General features: G+C 38.4%; 1 protein-coding gene across 3 annotated transcripts in view; it reads left to right on the top strand.

Annotated features, from left to right (window-relative positions):
- The window catches only part of HECTD4 (HECT domain E3 ubiquitin protein ligase 4), a 76,354-nt gene that overhangs the window by 23,609 nt on the left and 32,974 nt on the right, over positions 1-19,771 (top strand). The window contains exons 11-34 of one of the 3 annotated variants that reach the window (XM_086623651.1): positions 607-747; positions 1,125-1,357; positions 1,785-1,930; positions 3,842-3,912; positions 4,593-4,698; positions 5,325-5,445; positions 6,351-6,479; positions 7,678-7,802; positions 8,911-9,064; positions 9,361-9,461; positions 10,401-10,599; positions 12,021-12,140; positions 13,338-13,442; positions 14,235-14,398; positions 14,739-14,972; positions 15,219-15,411; positions 15,600-15,704; positions 15,788-15,876; positions 16,409-16,584; positions 17,065-17,200; positions 17,355-17,496; positions 17,611-17,777; positions 18,368-18,514; positions 19,088-19,272. In XM_086623651.1, coding sequence (XP_086479777.1) covers positions 607-747; positions 1,125-1,357; positions 1,785-1,930; positions 3,842-3,912; positions 4,593-4,698; positions 5,325-5,445; positions 6,351-6,479; positions 7,678-7,802; positions 8,911-9,064; positions 9,361-9,461; positions 10,401-10,599; positions 12,021-12,140; positions 13,338-13,442; positions 14,235-14,398; positions 14,739-14,972; positions 15,219-15,411; positions 15,600-15,704; positions 15,788-15,876; positions 16,409-16,584; positions 17,065-17,200; positions 17,355-17,496; positions 17,611-17,777; positions 18,368-18,514; positions 19,088-19,272 — 3,489 coding nt within the window. Of the gene's footprint in view, positions 1-606; positions 748-1,124; positions 1,358-1,784; positions 1,931-3,841; positions 3,913-4,592; positions 4,699-5,324; positions 5,446-6,350; positions 6,480-7,677; positions 7,803-8,910; positions 9,065-9,360; positions 9,462-10,400; positions 10,600-11,993; positions 12,148-13,314; positions 13,443-14,234; positions 14,399-14,738; positions 14,973-15,218; positions 15,412-15,599; positions 15,705-15,787; positions 15,877-16,408; positions 16,585-17,064; positions 17,201-17,354; positions 17,497-17,610; positions 17,778-18,367; positions 18,515-19,087; positions 19,273-19,771 lie in introns of all 3 variants that reach the window. The other 2 variants (XM_086623648.1, XM_086623650.1) reach the window with 2 other exon arrangements.

The raw sequence follows: 19,771 nt of genomic DNA, 5'->3' as shown, positions 1-19,771 counted from the left end.
GGTGGGGTTTCATGTCTGTGGTGAAACTTCGTAAATTGAACATTTTTGAAAGTTCAGAATTCCTTGAAGGAATTTCCAAGTATCTTGCTTTTGCAGTTTCAGCTGCACACAAGCTCAAGAAAAGTATTTTCTAGAGCAGAAAAGAGTCTTGAAAGAAGTCTGATTTTTATACTCTGCTTATGCTGTAAGGTGCTACAAAGTTCTGATCTTTATATTTGAAAAAAATATATATCTTTATATTTGATGCTAGTATCTGGTGGCAGACTCATCTATTTTGAGTTTATGCACTGCGGCAGCATCTGATAAGTTTGTGAAGGAGTGACATGTTATGTACTTATACTTAAAAATAATGAGCACCAGAGTATTTACCTGAACCAGATGCCGTTGCACGTTTACTTGAAACATCGAAAGGGATGTGCATTTGCTTCATGTTAAGAAATCCTTTTAATGTTTTTTGTTCTGATGCATTGTTACTAAATTGCTGTTACGCGACAGAGATCTTGTAAATCCAAATTATTTGCTTTAGATCTGCTATAAAAACATTTAAGTCTGGTTTTCTAACAAACGTTCTAAACTTTGATGTGCAAAATATTTTCCTTTTCTTAGGTGCCTGTTACGATACTATGAATAATATGATCTGGACATGCTCTAATGATTATATTGATCAGTGGTGTAATCCTGGGAACCAGGCATTCCATTGTGTCTGTCAGAGGCTGGGAGTGAGTCATGTCATTACAGAGCCCAAAGGTGAGGCAAACCTACAAGTCAGCACTTTGTATGAAGTGGAAGTGAAATGTATGATTGTTGTAGAGTAAACACACAGAAACTTCCTTCTGAAACTTTCTGTTAAAAGTTGAGTTCGTTCTTGAAAAGTTGTTTATAAATGTGGGTCATGGTTTATCTTTGCTTTAAGAAAAGAAAAAGCAAAAAAACAAGATGTATTTGGAAGTTTCCAGATTCTTGCAACCTTTAGCACATTAAAAAAGTGATGTGGGTAATTCTTTTGCCTATCATGTGGGCTGGTGTCCTGAAATTAGAGATGATGATATATTGCATTTAGAAGCAAACACTGATGCTATAGTCGGTGTTTGTAGACAGCATTTGAACTGCTTTTCTTCTTCTAGGGGATGCAACAACCACAAATGAGGTGATTAACCAGTTACTGCACCATGTTGGTGCCATGTGTATCCACCAACTCAACCTGCTTGCGGCTAGCAACAATCTTCCCATAACAAACTTTTTGGGCAAGCAACATCCAATTGAAGCACATCATCTCAGCAGCATTTGTGACATTATGGAGAAAGCTATGGTGAATGGAGATACTTGTATAATACGCTGCATTCTTGTCGTCTTTCAGGTATGAGGGCATCTTAAAGGTCCTTTGCAATAAACACTAAAAAAAGCAAACCACCCCACAATAAAAAAAAAACACAACTCAAAATAAAAGAAGAAAAAGTTGTTTTAGAATAAAGGCAACGACTTGATTTTATTAGGTTTTTTTCCATTGTATTCAATTTAATGGAGATTGACAGCAGATCTGACACATCTGTTTGAGTCCTAATTTAAATGTAAGTGTAACTGACACGTTTACATATTAAATATAAATTCCAGAGAGGTTAATTCCTCATTTCTTTTTTTTTTCCCCCCGTTTTTTGGATCCAAAGTCAGTTTCTGACTCTAAGGTTTCTAGTGACTTAGGCAAAGTTTCAAAAACTGACTGCAGAAAAAGACTTAATGTGACAAATGTTAGAGTTTTTAATACTGCTGTGTTTAATTTTTCTTAGGTGGTTTTTAAGTTTTTCTTCAGCCCACAATCCGAAAGAAACAGAGATATTGTTAGAAGGTCTGGCCTATTACTTTGGCAGTTACTGATGGCACCACGGGATCAGATTTGCTCCGAAATTCAGAAGGAGGTTTGTCTAGCTATTAGGTAAATATCTATTTTGTCAAATTGAACAACTTTGATTTTAGATGATTTGAAAATGTTGTAACAGATGAACATTCAAATTGTATCCAGCAGTGTAATTTTAAATTAAAAAAAAATGCATTTCACTAATGACTGGAATGACTTCCATGTTTAGTTTATATAGTTTATTGGTGTTCTGAAGTAGGCAAAGCCAATGTTCTCAGCTGTTGTACTGGTGTTTCAAGTGGCACTACTGAAATTCTCCTAAACAAAAGGAATGTAAGGGGAAGCAGAATGAGTAATACTTGAGGAATGCTGTAAGATTGAAGGCCCAGGGAAAAACACAGGTAAGGTATTAAGACTGTCTTGAGAAAGTCAGGTTTATGTTTAAAAAATCGGGAAGCTATTTTGGTAGAAGGGTGAGCATTGTGTCTCTGGGTTGGTACACCAGGTCATCAAAAGCTTTAACAGGATAGTTGCTTTAGCTGCACGTCGTACTAGCTACTGCATCTCTCGAACCAGATTTCCTTTCTCTGGCTTGTCAAAATAGCAGAATGACTAAGTACAGGGAAGTGAGCAAAAAGTGTGATTGTGTATCATGAAAACGAGATAATGTAAATCTCAAGGACAAGGAGTGCTGTCTCAAACATCCCAAGTACAAATATAATCTGCTTTCAAGTGGGAAGTGCTCCGAAGGTTGAGAACAAAATCTTCTGAAGATCAACCTGCGGGTTTTTTTTGTGTGAATCAACAACATTCCAAATTTCAGTGGCTTTATGCGACTCTGTAACTGAGTGAAAAAGAATAGCATTATCTTTAGTATAATTATCTAGTATTTTCAGGGTCTTGCTTTTTGACAGGGAAGAGTGGCTCCTGTCAACTGCATGCACAGGTGCTGCATTTTTCCCTTGTTTAACCCTATATCTTCCAAAGACTTGTAAAAAAAAAAAAATAAAATCAGAAGTGGGGATTAGGTAATATCTCCTTCTTTCTGTTTTCTCTTTGGAGGATTCTGGTAGCAATGGAAACCTCAAGCTTAGCTTGCAGTGTATGATAACTTTCCCTGATGTTTGTGTGGTCAGCGTGAGCCAGAGGGAGGGGAGCTGCAATAATCCCTGCTCTCAGTGTGAAGCTGAAAAACATTCCGGTTTTCTTTTCTATCAGAGTGTTATTTAAAAAGAAAAGGGGAGAAAAGAACAGAACAAAAAGTCTGCACAATAGTTTCAACACTTCAGTTAGTCACGAAGTGCTCCTTTGAAGTTATTGGCATCTTCTGTCTCGATGTGGTAATTCGTGTAGCAAGGACAAAGTTCATCACAAGTTAGAGGGGGAAAAAATCTCCTCAAGGCTATTTAGGCGTAGTTGTGGTGTTTTCAAAATGCAAGTTCTAGAATCTTCTGCTTAGCTTAAACTAAGACTTCTATAACGAGACAGTCTTTAGGAAGTATAAAACTGTAACATGGGTGACTCCTTGATTACTGCCTCTTGCGTTTTCCATTGTTCTTGTCACAGATAAGCCACAGTTCTTATCCCATCGCCAGAGTCGTTTGAGTTGTTCTCTAAGCCCTCATCTGTTTTTTTCCTGGCATCTGTCTGTTTATTGAAAAAATGATTGTGCTGTCATATATACAAGTGATATGAGGTTTCTCAGAGGGAAGCAAAGAGCTCTTGAAGAAGCTTTGGGACCTAAACAATAAAATATAGTTGATTGCAAGAGATTTCTGGAGAAAGCAGCTGTTTATTTTATGACTAATATAAATGTTAGAATATGGAGGATACCTTTCTAAGTTGGATGAAACTATGTACATAGTCGTTCTAAATATTACATCAGATACTAAGCTGAGATTCTGTGATGCCATTTTTCACTTGTCCATTCAAATGATTTTGTTCACTTTTAAATATGTTAAGTAATACACGATTTTATTTTTCCTTTAGCTCTGGTTTGAATATCCTGTATCCTGGAGAAGCAGAAATCAATAATTTGTTGAAATTGGTCTTGACTGAAGGTGAGAATGTCTTATTGACATGCGAGGGTGCGTTTTTTCTAATTGAAAATAAGAAAAGTGAAGATACATCTCCACTTCTGGAGGAAGAACTCAGAATATTGAGTACCAGTCTGCTTTAAACCCATCCTGTTCTAGGAAATTATGGAGTGCTTCAAATTTTGAAGCTGCCTTCTGAATGGCTACATGGTCAAGTCTGTGTTATGTGTAGAAAAGGAAAACTTGTTTCAATCAGGCAGTTGTTAAAAATTGAAAAGGGTTAAAGTTCTCTCTTGTCACTTTTAGTAATGTTTGGTGTCCAGGTTGTATTTTAGAACCCATAGTTATTGGTTAGCTTACCCATGGCAGTTACACAGTAACCAGAGGTAGTTGTAGTGCTTAATGAAAGAGTAATAATCTACTTGTATTCACCATGAAGTGGGAGTCTGGACTTAGGAGCAGCTGATGCACAGTAATTTGTTACTTCATAGGAATGTGTTTGTGTGTCAGAGTCTTTGGAATTTAAAACAGGGCTGTGTGCAGAGTAAGTTTTAACAGCCTGTAATATCAACAGGGAATCAGGTTACACTGTAAATACAGTAATTTCTGAGAAGTAGCACATATTAAGCAAGATATCTGAGGAAATAAAAATAAACTAATTCTGTAAAATGCTGTTTTGCAAAAGTCTTTGTGTTCCATTTTAGGAGAGAGAAATAGCGGTCTCTCTCAACTTCGCGACGTTATCCTGACTAATTTAGCTGAACAGCTTCAGAACAACAGATTTGGAAGTGAAGATGATGATCATTATAGGTAAAATGCAACAATATGCTCGTCCTCATTTATAATGTATGTTTCTGTTGTTTGCTTTAGGCAAATTTGCATAAAATTCTGCTGAAATTGCTTCTTATCTTACTAGCAGTCTGACCTGAAATACTATCTTCATGTCCATGGTGGGTAGGATTTCGTTAGAACAAGGGAGAGGTTTGATGTTTTAGGGGAAACTTTGGAGTGCACAAACTTAGGTTTGAATTCACAGACACTCACTGTGTATGTGGTAAATGCAGATGATAATTCTTACGTACGATATTGTGACATTGCTCTCCTCCTCAGACTGTTAGGTGACTTTTCAGCAGTAAAACTGTCGATCTCAAGTACCTGTTCCAGTTGGGAGGAGTCTTTTTTCGGAGTCATTAGAAGTCATAGACTTACCAGTCTGTACAGTACAGGGAGTCGCTGGTGGTCTGTTGCACTGAATGTTGTGAAACATTTCAGGCTCGATTTTCTCTCTGTCTGAATCTCTGAAGTTGAGCCGATAGATATTTGTTATGGTTTCACATGGTTTGTGACAGAGCTTGCAGATACTTTTGAGATGAGCTATACAGAACATGCTCTAATTAGACTATTAACACTTTACATATTTCCTGCATTTTTTGAAGACTAAATGATGAGCTGTTGCACTACATTCTCAAGATTGTTGTCCGAGAATCTTGTGTCTTAATCACCAAGTGCCAAACTGTATCTAAAGATGATTTTCAAAGGCTTCTTTCAACTGTGCCTGTAAGTAAAACGTATTTTGATAAAAGTAGATTTGCCTTTGGCTTCTTTTCTTCCTTAAATCCATCATCTTCACAGAGTATATAGAGGTGAAACTTTTACAGTTGTGTGTCTTAACAAATACAGGAAAAGAGTGTCTTTTGTTTATGCTGTGCTGGGAAGGAAGAAATAATTTCTTACAGCAAAGTCAGTCATACAGTAATTCTAAATCAGGTTTATATGTGGATATATTTTCCAGTTGCTCTGGTAACTTTCAATTTAAAGGAAGTTTGTTTATCTCAATCTTCAAAGCATTACAACAACTTAAAAACCAAAATAAAATCTTTCTACAATTGTGTATAATGATTCATACGAGCAAAAAGATTATCGTTTACAGACAAAAATGGGTGAAAGTTGGCAGAATTTGATGGTAGAAGTGTGCATAGGTGTGTTCAGTGGGGTCAGCTCCCTGATGTGGCTGATGGCAGAGGCAAGTGAGCTTGCCTGCGAGCACTGGGGAGGGCAGAGGAAGTCATGGCCTGTGCTGCAGGAGGGTGGGGAAGGAGCAGTAGTGTGGAACCATCACCTTCAGGAATGTGAATTAAATTTAGCTCTATGGTGGCATCATCTTTTAAGAATTAATTAATGTTATAGTACTTCAATATTACTATAATGTTACGCACCTGAATAAAATGGTACTGCTTCTATACATGTTTTGCAAGCTACTTGCAACCGGTTTCTTCTCTCCGATATGAATTAGCAAGCTTGCACTAAATCAGCAGAAAACCTTCTATTCAAGGGAAGCTATTTTCTGCTTTTGCTTGTCCTCTCCCCCTACTTTTTTTATCTTTATTTTGAACTAGAAGGATTGTCTGACTCAGTTTTTTACAGCGTTCAGATAATGTGAAGTGTACTTATTTATGTTAAAGGCTGCATCGTCGTGTTTGCGGTATCTGATGGCTGTGCAGAACCACCTCCTCAGTAACACTATTTTGATTAAACCTGATGAAAATGATGACAGTGACAGCTCCTTGCAGGGAGAGACATTGAAGGTACAGGTAAACACCGAGTTTTATACTAGAATGGCTCTCTACTGTCAGTGTTCCTGTGACATCTCTTGTTTCTGCAGTGCGTTCTACTTGTGCTGTTTTGTTGGTTCTTTTCCTCTTGATGTAGTTAAATTACTGTAGATGTGTTTTCCTGTTCTCCTCCTAAAGTCTGCAGGTGTTCTGTGTTCAGTATTCCAGCTTGAGTTGTATAATGTCAGTGAGAGCAGACACTTCTCTTCCTAAATATACATATAATGAGGTTTAAAATGTATTTTAATTAATATGTAGTAGTAAGAAGATTCACGTGCCAGGAGTCCTTTCTGGACACGTTACCCCCATGCTTTCTCTTCTCCAAATCACTTGGGTGGTCTTTGAAAAAAATATATTTCAGATGTAAATAGGAAAAGGTTTTCTCGTTCACCTTACCTGGCTTCTGCCGTTTTGCAGTTTTAACTTATAAAGCTTCTGTAGAGCCACAGACAACAGCATGAATAATGTTTGTGGCAAGGAAGCTTGGGGGCAGAGCTCGCTGACAGTGGTTGTTTTGTTGGTACGAGGTTTATTCAAATGGTGCCATTTCATCGTACTGCTGGAATAGTGCTGAACGAACTCGTACAAGGCAGGTTTATCCTAGCACGCAGGCTGTCGTGCCATAGTAGTAGTTGTGACAGTAACAATTCTTCTGTGATGGCGTTGACTTTAGAATTTCTGGTGGTGTTTGTCAAGCTGGTTTTGTCTGCTCCTCTTTGAGACTTCGTGTGCGTGTAGTTTTGTAGTGCTGCTGCAGTTGAAAGTTATTTGTTCGGGCTCATTGAGTAAATGCTAAATATTGTAGTACTTTTCTTGTCTCGCTATTCACCCATGTTTTCATTGTTCAGTTTCTCTCTCCACAGTGATCCTCATACCTGCTAGGACATTGTGTCACCAATGCTGTACCTTGGCTGGCTAACAGCTCGCTCTCCTGTGCTGGACTTGGGGATTCCTTCCCTCTAGAAACTGGATGTGCATCCTGTAAAACATGCACCTAGTTTCTCCCAGCACTTTGGGGCTTAGCATTAATCAAATTTAAGTCTTGGATGAATCTACTGCTGCAGGCCTGCCAGGTCACATTATCATTATTTTAATTTGGAAATCCATCCTTTTGTTATGTTGTCCTTTTTTTCGGATTCTCTAAGAACTGAAGTATCCTGTAACTTTTTGTACCTAGGAGCTAAAGACCAGCATTTTGTCTCTTGCTACGCAAATACTGACAGGATGTGATGAAGTCTTAGAAATGCTGCAACAAGTCACTACTGCTCTAATAAACAGTGACATTTCTGACAGAGAGCAAAGGTAAGACAGTATAGACCAGTATGAGTGTGTTAACTTGAAAACAGTGAGCTGTTGCTTTTTGTGGCTTCTTGTACAAGCACACATAGCATTACTTATTCTTTATAACTTCATGCTTGAGCTTTGAATGTACAGGAACTGTTTCCTACTATAGCATTTGCTTAGCACTTATCTTTTGAAGAATTTAAAATCAGACTCTCCGTGTCAGTACAACTAGCTCCATAATCTATAGAAACTTCAAATTGGTGAGGCTTTAGTCAGTTGCAATAGTATTTATGAGCAAGGTAACTCGAAACAAACTGTAGTTAGTCAGCTGGGACTAACTAGTTAGTCAGTTACAAATCTGTAACCTAGGGAGATTTGATTTTTAAAAAAAAAAATTAAATTCCTGACTATTACATCTCTAGTAGCTGGACTAGATGTTATATCCATGACAGGTCTTGGAAGTTATAATATCCTGCATGTTTCATCAGATAGCGTCACCTTGACTTTACCTGTCTCCTCTCCACTTAAAAATGTATGTTGGGAATGGGATGTAGGGGGGGAAAAAAAAAAAAAGCTGTGAACCTTTTCTCTAGTTAAACAAACACCTCCCTCTCCCAGTTGTGTTTCAGGTTTCAGTGTCTATGCTTTTCTGTGCCCACAAGATTAATTTTGTTTATTGACAATACTCAATTCCTTTGAGGTGTTTTCAGATGAATTTCATGCTTGAATATATTTGTATAGATTCTTTTAAAGTACCTGGAGCTACATGTGCAGGCAGCCTGATATACGTACTGAACAAATACGTTTGTGTCTGAGGCAGACTTTCATCCCATGCCCATGGGAGCATTTTCTAAGTAATTATTAAACTCTTGATTTACTGTCTTCTGGTCTGTCACTGTTCAGTAAGAATTGAGAGCAAAGACTAGGATGCACACTTTGGAGAAATTGTAGTGTCTTCAAGATATTAAGTTTTTGGGGTTTTTTGGAAATACAATGCAAGTGTTCTATGCTGAATTTTGAATTGCCTACTTATGCAGTCTGTTATAAAATTAAGTAGATGATTAAAAATAGTAGTGATGCTCTATGAAAATAGTTGTTACTATGTAAAGCTTGGCTCTCCTTACAGATTAAAAGGCTTGGAGCAAATTACAAAGGCTACTATGCTTGGTCATCTGCTTCCCGTCCTACTGACATCTCTGATGCATCCAAATTTGCAAACTCTAACTATGGCTGATGCCTTGATGCCTCAGCTGGTGCAGCTGGTTCTTTACACAAGTCAGGTATGAGCTTTGTGTCAGCAGTTGTTTCCAAAGCAAAAAGATGTGACATGCATTTCTACAATGCTGTAGGTCTTGGTCAGCTTTCTGCAGTAAGCGGTCCACAGGTCATAGTTCAAGAATTGTTCAACAGCTACAAAAGCTGATAATGCTGAATATTAGATTTGACTTGGTACAACAGCTTCTAAGTAATGATTTATTGTTAATAACATTCAGTGTGATTGTTAAAATATTTCAATAATGAGATCTTAAAATTATTTACTGTTTGCACATTTCTAATGGTATATTTTGTGCCACAGACTGCGCTGCTGCTTAAAACTCAGTCTCCAGTTTTCTCAGAACTGAACAGTTCCCCCAGTGGTGCATCAGAACAGAAAGGGAAGCTCTTACCTGATGAGAGGTGATTTTTGTTATATTTGGGTCTGTTCATGGGATAAAATAGCTGTAAAGTTTATTTGACCGTTGACGTAGGATGAATCTTAAAGCAGCAATCTTCTTTGAGGCAAAGCTGTAATGGTTTGTAAGGGTGTCTTAGAGATATATCAGCCTTTACAAAAGGCAATTAATGCTAAAATTTTATTGCATATAGAATTAAATGATTAGTATCTTCAGGTTGTTGGCACAGGATATGATTTGGTTTGGGGTTTTTTCTCACCTCAAGCATCAGGAAAGAATTCTAAACGTTCCTCTTACGATAAGTTGGGCTAAAGAGGACCATCATGAGAAAATGTAAATTGCTCTGGCACCATGAGATACAGCATTAAAACTATTGGAAAGATATTAGGTGGTGGTGTTTACATAGAGAAATGTAGCGATTTTAAGTCCTGTGTCTCAGCTCAAAGTTATACAGCTTCTGCTTAGAAACAGAACACGCAGTTAAATTAAATAAAAAACACTTATCATATCTATTTGCAGCGTTGCAGAATTTGTGGTATTAAACAGCTTGTGATAATGTGAGCAATACTGTGTGAAAACTCTGAAGAATTTATTTTCAATCCTCCTTCAAGTTATAAGCTTCAGTGAAATATTAGGCATATTGTTTTGTGACAGTGTGATCTGGTTTGGGTGCTGTCCCGGGACGGAGGGTTTTTTATGCTACCACTTGTATGCTGGAGTCCATATGTAGTTCTGTTTACTTCTTTATGGTGCTACTTAACTTGTTTACTGTCATTTTGAAGTGGGAAAGCAGAGGGAAAAGTTCAGATTTTACAGGTTGGAGGTTGGCACGGTGGTTTCTAACGCACAGAGTTCATGCTGTTTAAGTTCTGCGTGTCCCCTCAGTGCAGTGATGCTTAAAACGAGGAGTCAACTTTAGACTAAATTTTCACTGTTATTTCAGAATGCTGGAAGAGAAAGAAGAACCCGGTTTTCTTACGGGTTTGAAGATCCCTGCTCCCTGGGCTGCTGGGAAGACTGTAGAAACAGTTCATCCTGTCAGGGATAACTATAAATTTAAAGAAACTGTGCATATTCCAGGAGCCCGCTGTTTATATCTTAGATTTGACAACAGATGTTCTTCACAATATGATTACGATAAGGTAAGCAAGGGCCAACTCAGAATTTCTTCATTTTAAGTATATTTCTGTCAGCAGCACTTCCTGTTTTCATCTTTTCTTCCCCTTGTCTTTCGTAACGCCTTATTTCCGGTGATCAGGATAATGCAGGATGTTTTTATTAATAGGAGCTTATTAGTGTACATTGTGATGTCACAGTCTGCTTACTTCAAGGCTGTAAAGCACAGGGATGCAGAGAGGTAATTTCTCGTGTGGCACAAGTGTGAATAACTTTTCAAAAGAATTCTTGAGTTTCATCTTCAGGCTAGAGTTAGCTAAATGATAGAAAATGTAAAAGGAGCTGTTGACATGAAAAGACAGGAAGATGAAGATAAGTGGTTCATGTTTAATTTCTATTATTCTTGAAGAAACAATCCAAAAGAATATATGCTTAATTCTTGTGTGTTGTTTCAGAACGTAATATCTGGTGGTTGTTTCAATGTTTAAAACCCACCAGTTATGAGGATCTTTTGTTAAAGAGTTAGCTCTGCAGTTAGGAAACTTCCTTGAAAGATGGCAGAAGTAGTGGTAGTTATGAAATAGGAGAAATATAGTAGACTCCAGAGATATGGAATTTGGGGTTTGGGGTTTTTGTTTTGTTTTTTTCCCCTCTCAGAAATTCATACCAACTTTTTCTTTTTTTAAATTCATTTCATGATGGCTCAGATTGTCAAAGTTTGACTTCCTTCTCATTTTTGCTGTTGTTCAGTTTTCCTTATTTCTCAAATTTTAATCTAGCTGCCTATTTAAACTGGGTGGAACTGGAAAAGTTACTTTTCCCCCCCCGCTGATAAATGGCTTGATTACATAGACTAATATGAACAAGTATTTTCAATTTCAAGACCACAACTAATAGCACTTATCTACTTTGTATATTCAGAGCTACTTGTGCTGTGTACTACTTGTTGCCATATGTTCTTTCGACACGAAGCAAGTCCTGTGGTACTTGCTCCCATTAGTTATGTACAAGTGTCTTTAATATTGTCACCCATTTCTGGTTAAACTCCTGCAGGAAATTTTGGGCCTTGTCATGTCCCCACTGAAGTCACTGACAAAATATTAACTTTGGGAGCAGGATCAATCCATGTATTAGCAGAGAGGCAGTATGTTCTAGTTAGCTCAGCGTGAGGACTGGAAGTCAGGATTTCTCCTGATTTACACTCCCAGTCTTGCTGTGTCACTTTGGGGGCAAGTCACTCAATTTCCTCTCTGCCTCAGTTTCCCCATCTGTAAAATGGGGATAATAATACTTGCCTACTCACCTCACAGGGCTGTTGTGAGGATTTGTTAATGTTGATAAAGCGCTTTGAAAATGTAAAGCGCGGTGTAAGTGCTAAGTATTATTATTATTATTAGATTTTCTTGTTTTTCTCTTACAGTCTAACAGTGTATTTTATGTTTTGAAGTTGGTGATCTATGCTGGTCCTAACACAAACAGTAGGAAGGTTGCTGAGTATGGAGGCAATACACTGGGATATGGCAGCCGTAGTGTCTTAGGAACTGGTTGGCCGAAAGACTTAGTAAAGGTACAGTATTACAATCCAACACTATTTCACGTAGAAAAATGCCCTTTGGAAACCGTGTCGAGTCTATTCTAACCCTTATTGCAATCAAGTCCAAGCCTTTAAGTGTTGGGTTATCCATGACGAGGTCACTTCTGAAGTGGGCTGTATGTCCTTGGGAAATCACTTGAAACTCAACTGTCTGTTACGTGTGATGCTTCTCTTTAAGCTTATCTCCTTTTGTTATGTCTTACTGGAATTTGCTGGGGGTACGTTTCAGTCCTGGCGTCTCTATTGGCACTACTGTTCTCTCAGGATATCTTCCCAGGAGAAATTCCAGCGCAGTCTGAGGCTGTGTGTATCATCTTAAGCTCTGTGGACACGACTGCATTTTTTTAATGGTAGCCCACAATTATAACAAGTAATAAACGTGGCAACTTCCCAGCCATTCGTGTTGGGTTTTAAAATTACATTAGATGCTTTGGGTAGTAAAGCTAAGACAGAAAAATCCCTCAAACTTCTTGAAACTTTAGTATTCCAGGAATTTTGCAGTATGTTCCCTCAGATTGTATGTAGTATGATTTTTTTTTTTTTTCCTTATGTGTTTGTGCTGCTACATTGTCCCACACTAAGACTGGGCTTATATACATAACAAAAAATACTTCCAAAAAGAAAAACAAAAAGTAATGAACTGGAAAGCAATTTCAGACAAGCACTCATTGTTCACAATTAATGGAATTTCATTGATTTTTCAGACATTTATCCTGTTCTTTTAGCAAACTCTTCTATTAATGTGTTGACATTCTTCTCCTTGAAGAGCTTGTCTGTCTTCCTGAAGGAAGGGAGCTATTAATCACTGCATGATTTCTTGCAGTCAAATAAGGAAAGCATTTTGATGGAAATCAAGACCAAGTAACACAGACTGACTTGATAAATTCTAATTTGATTCTACAACTACAGTGGGTTTTTTTGTTTTACTATAGTTAGCCAGCAGCAAAACTAAAATCAAATTGTCCACTAAAAGATGTCCTTACTAAAAGGAAGAATCTTAAATCAGAGTGTATGATTGGAGATAAAAATAAAACTTAGATAACTGTTACTAAAAACAGTAATCCATAAAATAAGCCACTTTTATGAAAAGCCTGTTTGTTTGCCTCAATTCTTAAATGTATCTTTTTTTTTTTTTTTTTTTCCCCTCCTCCTCCCGGCCAAAATTTTAAGGTGGAAGGAGATACAGTCACCTTCTCCTTTGAAATGCGGAGTGGTCGTGAGCACAACACTCCAGACAAAGCCATGTGGGGCTTTGCGTGCACTGTTCGAGCACAGGTACTCAAACGTGACACATCCACCGTGTAGCTTCAGCTTGTCTTCTGCCTGTTCCATGCTTCAAATGAAATAGGAACGTACTTCAGAGATGGGAGTTAACTTTGGAAATCTAAAACAGTAATAGCTGACCTATTTTGGCAATAAGACAAATGATCTTTTCACAATGTAAAGGACCTGAGTTCTAGACACTTCTAGCTTCCGTAGAGGTGCCCTGTGGCATGATCTGCAGCATGCTGAAAGTTTTATGGAGATAGTTATTACCAAATTTGTCTTATCTATCTCTTGGCATTGGCACTGGACTTGGAGGAAGTCACTTTAATATCTCTTGCTGCTTGTAGATCAGAATTTCTTTGAAGAGATAGGTATCTTGTAACAACCCAGAAATTGGAGATTTAATGAGGGAGTAATGATTCCATCTTGTAAAGAGAGGGGAGGGACACTGGGATCAAACAAAAGGAAACTTGAATCCCACTGCTGGGAAGCTAGGACTAGGTCTGTGAAATGACAGATCTGCAGGCCAGAAAATAACTGAACCAAAAATAACTTTATCTTTTTATCTTTTTTTGGTTCAGGAAAATAATGTTTAAATCCTTTGTTTCTTGTCTTGAGTCGTTCTTATATATTGCTTTAAATTGTTAAAGCATTTTTGCAGTGTACCTCTGTGCAAGAGACATACGAGAGAGAGATCGATCTTATTATATATAAAAATATAGAATCTCCTATCTTGAAATATATTGGGGAAGGACTTTTTGGTTGAATGATCAGTGCAACTTACCACTATTGTTACTACAGGAGTCCTCAGAAGATGTGTCAGGAGGCTTGCCGTTCTTAGTTGACCTGGCACTCGGCCTGTCTGTGCTAGCTTGTTCTATGCTGCGAATACTGTACAATGGACCAGAAATTACCAAAGATGAAGAAACCTGTCAGGAGCTCTTAAGATCTAAACTATTACAAAGGTAAAAAAAAAAAAAAGAAAATTTTGATCTGAGTTCCCGTGTGATTTTGTTTCTGAGGGAAGGTGACTTTTGTAGTTGTGCTCAAGTCTTGTGTTTTGAGGTGATTGCTGTGATAATTTTTCCTGCAGAGTTTGTTCAGCACTTGTGTTGCCTAAAACTAAGGAAATATTCTCTAGAAGAGAGGTTGAGTTTAAAGGAGGCTTGGGCTATGCTTGGTACAAGCCACACTTAATATGTAGTCTTTGTAATGTGGTGTTGGCTAATGTGCCTTTCTGAACGAGGGAGGAGAATCAGGAAAAAAAAAAAAATCCTTTTCCTCTGTTCTCGTTTATTTTTCCAGGTGCCAGTGGCAGGTGGAAGCCAATGGTGTAATATCTCCAGCCCTTACACCAAGTCCTTCGCCATTGCCCCTTACTATAGATGAAGATAGAGAATTTACATATCCCTCAGATGTTCTGGTGCCTCCCGTTGGACACTACTTCGATTTGCCCAGGATTAGGCTGCCTCCAGGAATCATGATAAAACTCAGGGAAATTTCTGGACGTGCTCGGCCTCAGTTTAGACCTAGTATAAAGTAAGTAGTCATTATTTTGCTCTCTTTTTCTAACTTGACTCTTATTTTTTGAAATGTCTGATGCTGAAGTGTGTGATTTGAAAAAGCAATGGTAAGGATACAGCATGCCTGTGTGTATTATGGTATGCATTTAATCTTCTGTAAATACTTGTTTGTGAATGCAGCATCTAGTGAATTGTAGGTATGAATTATCAAAGTTTGTCCGTTATTCTTGTTTAATCAGTTTGGCTTTACCTATAACCCTAGGGAAGTGATTCAGCCAGAAGTAATGGAGGAGATGGTAGTTTCATGTGTGATTAAACATTTGAATTTGGTTGATGCGCTCCAGTCCCTGATAAATTTCCAGTATCAGGAAGAACATGCCGAAGAATATGATTTACTTTGTAAAATTATGGGAGAGACTTTTAAGAAGCTAAATGCCATGGAGAGACAATTGCAGGTAAAAACAAAATTACAAAAAAAAAAAAAAAAAAACAAAAACAAGGCTTTTTTTGAGAGTAAAGTTGTATTAACAGTATTTTAGAAATAAAGAAATGCAAGATGTACTCATGTTTCTTCTTTTAAGGTCTCTTCTCCTCCTCTAAGATGAACAACTGCAATAAGTGTTATTTTTTGTCTCTTTATTAGAGCGTGGCTGAGCTGGAGCAAAAATGGCAGAATGAGGTAGATGATGCCATGCATGGGAAGCTGGAGAACAATGTCCCATTCTTTTATGATTATCACTTCAATGAGGTAAGCATGATGACTGCTGTGTGTGCTCATGCTTTGTGCTGCTCTCTCAATACATGCTCATCCTTTTCTTTCACCTTGTTTAGAGCAAGATGAAAGAACTAGAACTTCTGTGTTCAATGAAAGAAGTTTCCTTTGATGGAAGTGATCTTGAGAATGTGGTCCTGGCATTAAGGTTAGTAGCTGGCTGTGGAGCGTACCACTTGGACAAGGTACTTAAAAGATGGGCAACTTTCAGTAGCTGTGGAATTTCAGTGAGTTCCAAAGTAGTTATGCTGGGTTAAAATTGCATGCATGCATAAATGGCACCCTGTGACACTTAATGATGTGAAACAGAAGCTGGCACTAAATGTTTCAAAAACATTTTATGTCTAATTCTGTTAAAAGCTGGTAGACCTGTAGAAAGAAAACCATCTTTGGGAGCAGGAACATTCAGATGAACTTCTAAATAGGGATGCTAATACTTTAAAACTTGATTGTCCTGTCTGACTAGCAATAGCTGATTAAATTGTTAGAAACATTTGGGCTAAAAATATTAGTACCTACAGCTACTAGTACTTACTAATAAATCACTTGTTTATTTCTTTATTTTTTTCTACTTTCTACTTTGGCATAGAATAGATCGATGCTATATGTCGTCTTTTTATTTCAGAAGGCATTAAAACATAACAGAGTTTGCTTCTTTGGTTTTTCTTTCATAATCTTAGGGAGAAGTTTTTTCAAGAGGTGAATTCACTGATACAGAAGACCTCTCATCCCCTAGCAAAAACAAAAACATTAGTTAAGAGCTTGATGAACAGAGCAGAGCTGTTACTACATGTCACTATTGCAGCACAGTCTGGTATCACAAGAAGTATATCTGGAACCCCTGCAGAGACTCCAGGTATGTATCTCATTGCCAGCACTGTACTTTCTTCTTTTCCCCCTTTTTTCCTAAAGATATAATTTATTCTTTCTCTTTTTTTCCCTCTTTCACTAAATTAAAATCAAACTTTTTTTTTTTACTTTTTCAAATTAAATAAGTTATTTTAGAGTAAATGAAGTTGCATTTTTGTTTTCTGATTGCCATAATGATGGTAAATTAAGGTCTGAGTAATAATATGTGAAATTTAAACTTTAGTCCCCCAAATGACTGGGGGGGTTGGGGGGGGGGAAGTTTAACCTAATCAAAACAAAACTGACTTGAAACAATACCTGAAAACAGGAAAGTCGTCATAACTGAGTTGCAAGTTCTTGCTTAAACTGTGTTTTCCCCACCCTGCGTTATAGCTTTCACCGGAATGTCCGCAGTGACTTTAAAAGCAGTTTTTAAATACCCTCCTACCCCAGGAGTGACACCCTTTCCTATCGTATGATATTGCAGCCTGTAAGTCAGCGTCGGAAGCGAAGGTGATCTCGCACGCAGTCCGCCAGCCCGTCTTCCTTCGCAGCATGTCGGCACCGTCGGACTTAGAAATGATCGGTAACGAAGATATCGAGTTTGCTAGATCAAGTCAAAGGTAGGCAAGGGCTTGTTCCACTCAGCCGCTTCACAGTGGTGTGGCCTGTGTGCTTAAAGTCGTCATAAACTTTGCAAGCATGGCACAATTTATTTTTTTTTTCGTATTGGATCAGCTTACTGCTGCCAGGTGTAATTATCCTGTATCCTCATAGGCGCCGCCACGTTACCAGCCACAGAAGTAGCTCTTTCACTCTTCTCCAGTCACTGACCGTTGAGGATAGCAGAGATAAACCCACCTACAGTGTCTTACTGGGGCAACTGTTTGCCTTCATCGGAACAAATCCCGACCAAGCGGTAAGTCATTCTAAATATGCCAAAGCATTATATTTTCAAATCCAAGCTTTCACAAGGAAGGAAGGTATCTTGCTGGTGTCTCTTTAACAAAAGCAAACAAACACAATCTCGTAGGTCTCCAGCAGCAGCTTTCTGCTAGCTGCCCAGACAAGGTGGCGGCGTGGGAACACGAGGAAGCAAGCCCTGGTGCACATGAGAGAGTTGCTGACGGCAGCTGTTCGGGTTGGTGGTGTGACACATCTCGTGGGCCCAGTGACCATGGTACTTCAGGGAGGACCGAGGTTTGTTTATTTCTCTGAAAATAATTAAAGGTCTTTGTAGAAGTCCCTGTAGAAGATAATAAATAGCTTTGTGCAAAGAAAAACAGCGAGAAGTGACTAGCTGTGAGGGCTCAAGTTTGCAACAAGAGCTTTTATTTGCCCTTATGGGGTAAAAAGACAGAAGCTTCTAAGAAATGCTTTTACTTGGCAGTAGATGAACATCCCTTTCATACTGGGATGACGTGTCCACAGATATGTATGTAGAGTATCTTACTCTCCTGACTTAATTCTAAATTCAATTCTAAACTAAGTAGGTATTAGTGGTAGATTTAGCTGCTACTAATATTGTCATTTAAATTTGATAAATATTTTGTCAGTATTTTATTTGTAGTCCAATTTCCAATTTCATGTCTGAGGTAAAACTACCATACTGTATTGTTTATGTATGTTTCATATTAAAATATCGTGACTTGCAGTTTTGCTTCTAAATCTTCCTTGGCTAATTCTTAAGTTGTGCTGATTTGTTTTAATTTTTTCAAGCTGTATTTGGAAGTTTGTTTATTTTATTTAACCCCGAAAGCCTGCCATCTCAAATATCTAACTACCAACAGAATTGAAGAGCTCACATGTGGCGGGATGGTGGAACAAGTCCAGGAAGCTTTCGGAGAGACTATGACATCTGTGGTCTCGCTGTGCGCACGCTACCCCATTGCTTGTGCAAATAGCATTGGCCTCTTATGCACCATACCTTACACAAGGTATGAAAGTATTTCTTTTGGAAAGGGAAGGAGGGAACCCACAGCTGTCTTTTTTAGGTTTTTGCCTTAAGGAGAAGCATTATATAGTATAAATATACTCCCTTTCTTCATAATGAGGCATATCTGAGAACATCCTGTTAAATTTTCTCAGAGTACAGAATTGCATCTGGGGAGGACAAGAGAGACAGAACCATCTAATGGCTTTAAACTGAGAGAGGGCAGATTTAGATTAGATATAAGGAAGAAGTTTTTCACTCTGAGGGTGGTGAGGCAGTGGAACAGGTTGCCCAGAGAAGTCATAGATGCCCCATCCCTGGAAGTGTTCAAGGCCAGGTTGGATGGGGCTTTGGGCAGCCTGGTGTAGTGGAGGGTGTCCCTGTCCATGGCAGGGGGGTTGGAACTAGATGATCTTTGAGGTCCCTTCCAACCCAAACCATTCCATGATTCCATGATCTTTCTGCAAAGTGAAGTGGTTAATTGCTGAGTTAACAGCAAGTTCTGGATTTGCATTGTGTGTGTTGTCAGTGATGGGAAAGTTGCTGAAGTAAAATCTGAATTTCCCTTCTCGTGTAGGAGCGAAGAGAAGTGTTTGGTGCGTAGTGGCCTGGTGCAACTTATGGACCGGCTCTGCAGTTTGAGCAGCCAGACAGAATCCAGTTCGAATGAAAAACAGACTAAGAAGCAGAAAGTGGCCACCATGGCTTGGGCTGCCTTCCAGGTGCTAGCCAATCGGTGTGTCGAATGGGAGAAAGAAGAAGGTAGGAACGCTGCCAACCGTATTTCTGCTGCGCGCTTCGGAATGGCGCGAGTGCCTGAGAAGTGGAGTAAATGTGTTGAAAACAGGGCATTTGCTCACCGTGACGCCAGTACTGTTTGGGTTCTTCAGAACACACAAGTGCATACACAAACAAGTTGTTTCTCTGCTTGTTGGTTTTTAATTCTGGCTTTTTTCCTCCTCATGGGAGTGTTTATGTTGCAGATAATTTCAGGTCTGCCACTTGGGTCTGTCTAGAGGTAACTAGAGAACCCAGTGACCCTGGGTGATCACGTGTGTGTTTCTCTTGTGTTAGGATTCACCTGTAACATACGTGAACTTGTAGACACGTGGCTGTTGGCTCATGGGACATAGGTGTTGTATCAGGTTTTGTTTTTATTTAAAGACATTTTACAGGTAAATGTTTTGCTGTAGCAAACCAAAAATATTTTTTACTATTTTTGGTTTACAGATAAGGAATTTGTAGATGTGTACATTCATTT

Source organism: Tauraco erythrolophus, chromosome 19, assembly GCF_009769465.1.
Source record: "Tauraco erythrolophus isolate bTauEry1 chromosome 19, bTauEry1.pri, whole genome shotgun sequence".
In the NCBI taxonomy this organism is placed as follows: Eukaryota; Metazoa; Chordata; class Aves; order Musophagiformes; family Musophagidae; genus Tauraco; species Tauraco erythrolophus.
Note: the sequence above shows the minus strand (reverse complement) of the source record. Positions and strands in the feature narration are given on the sequence as shown.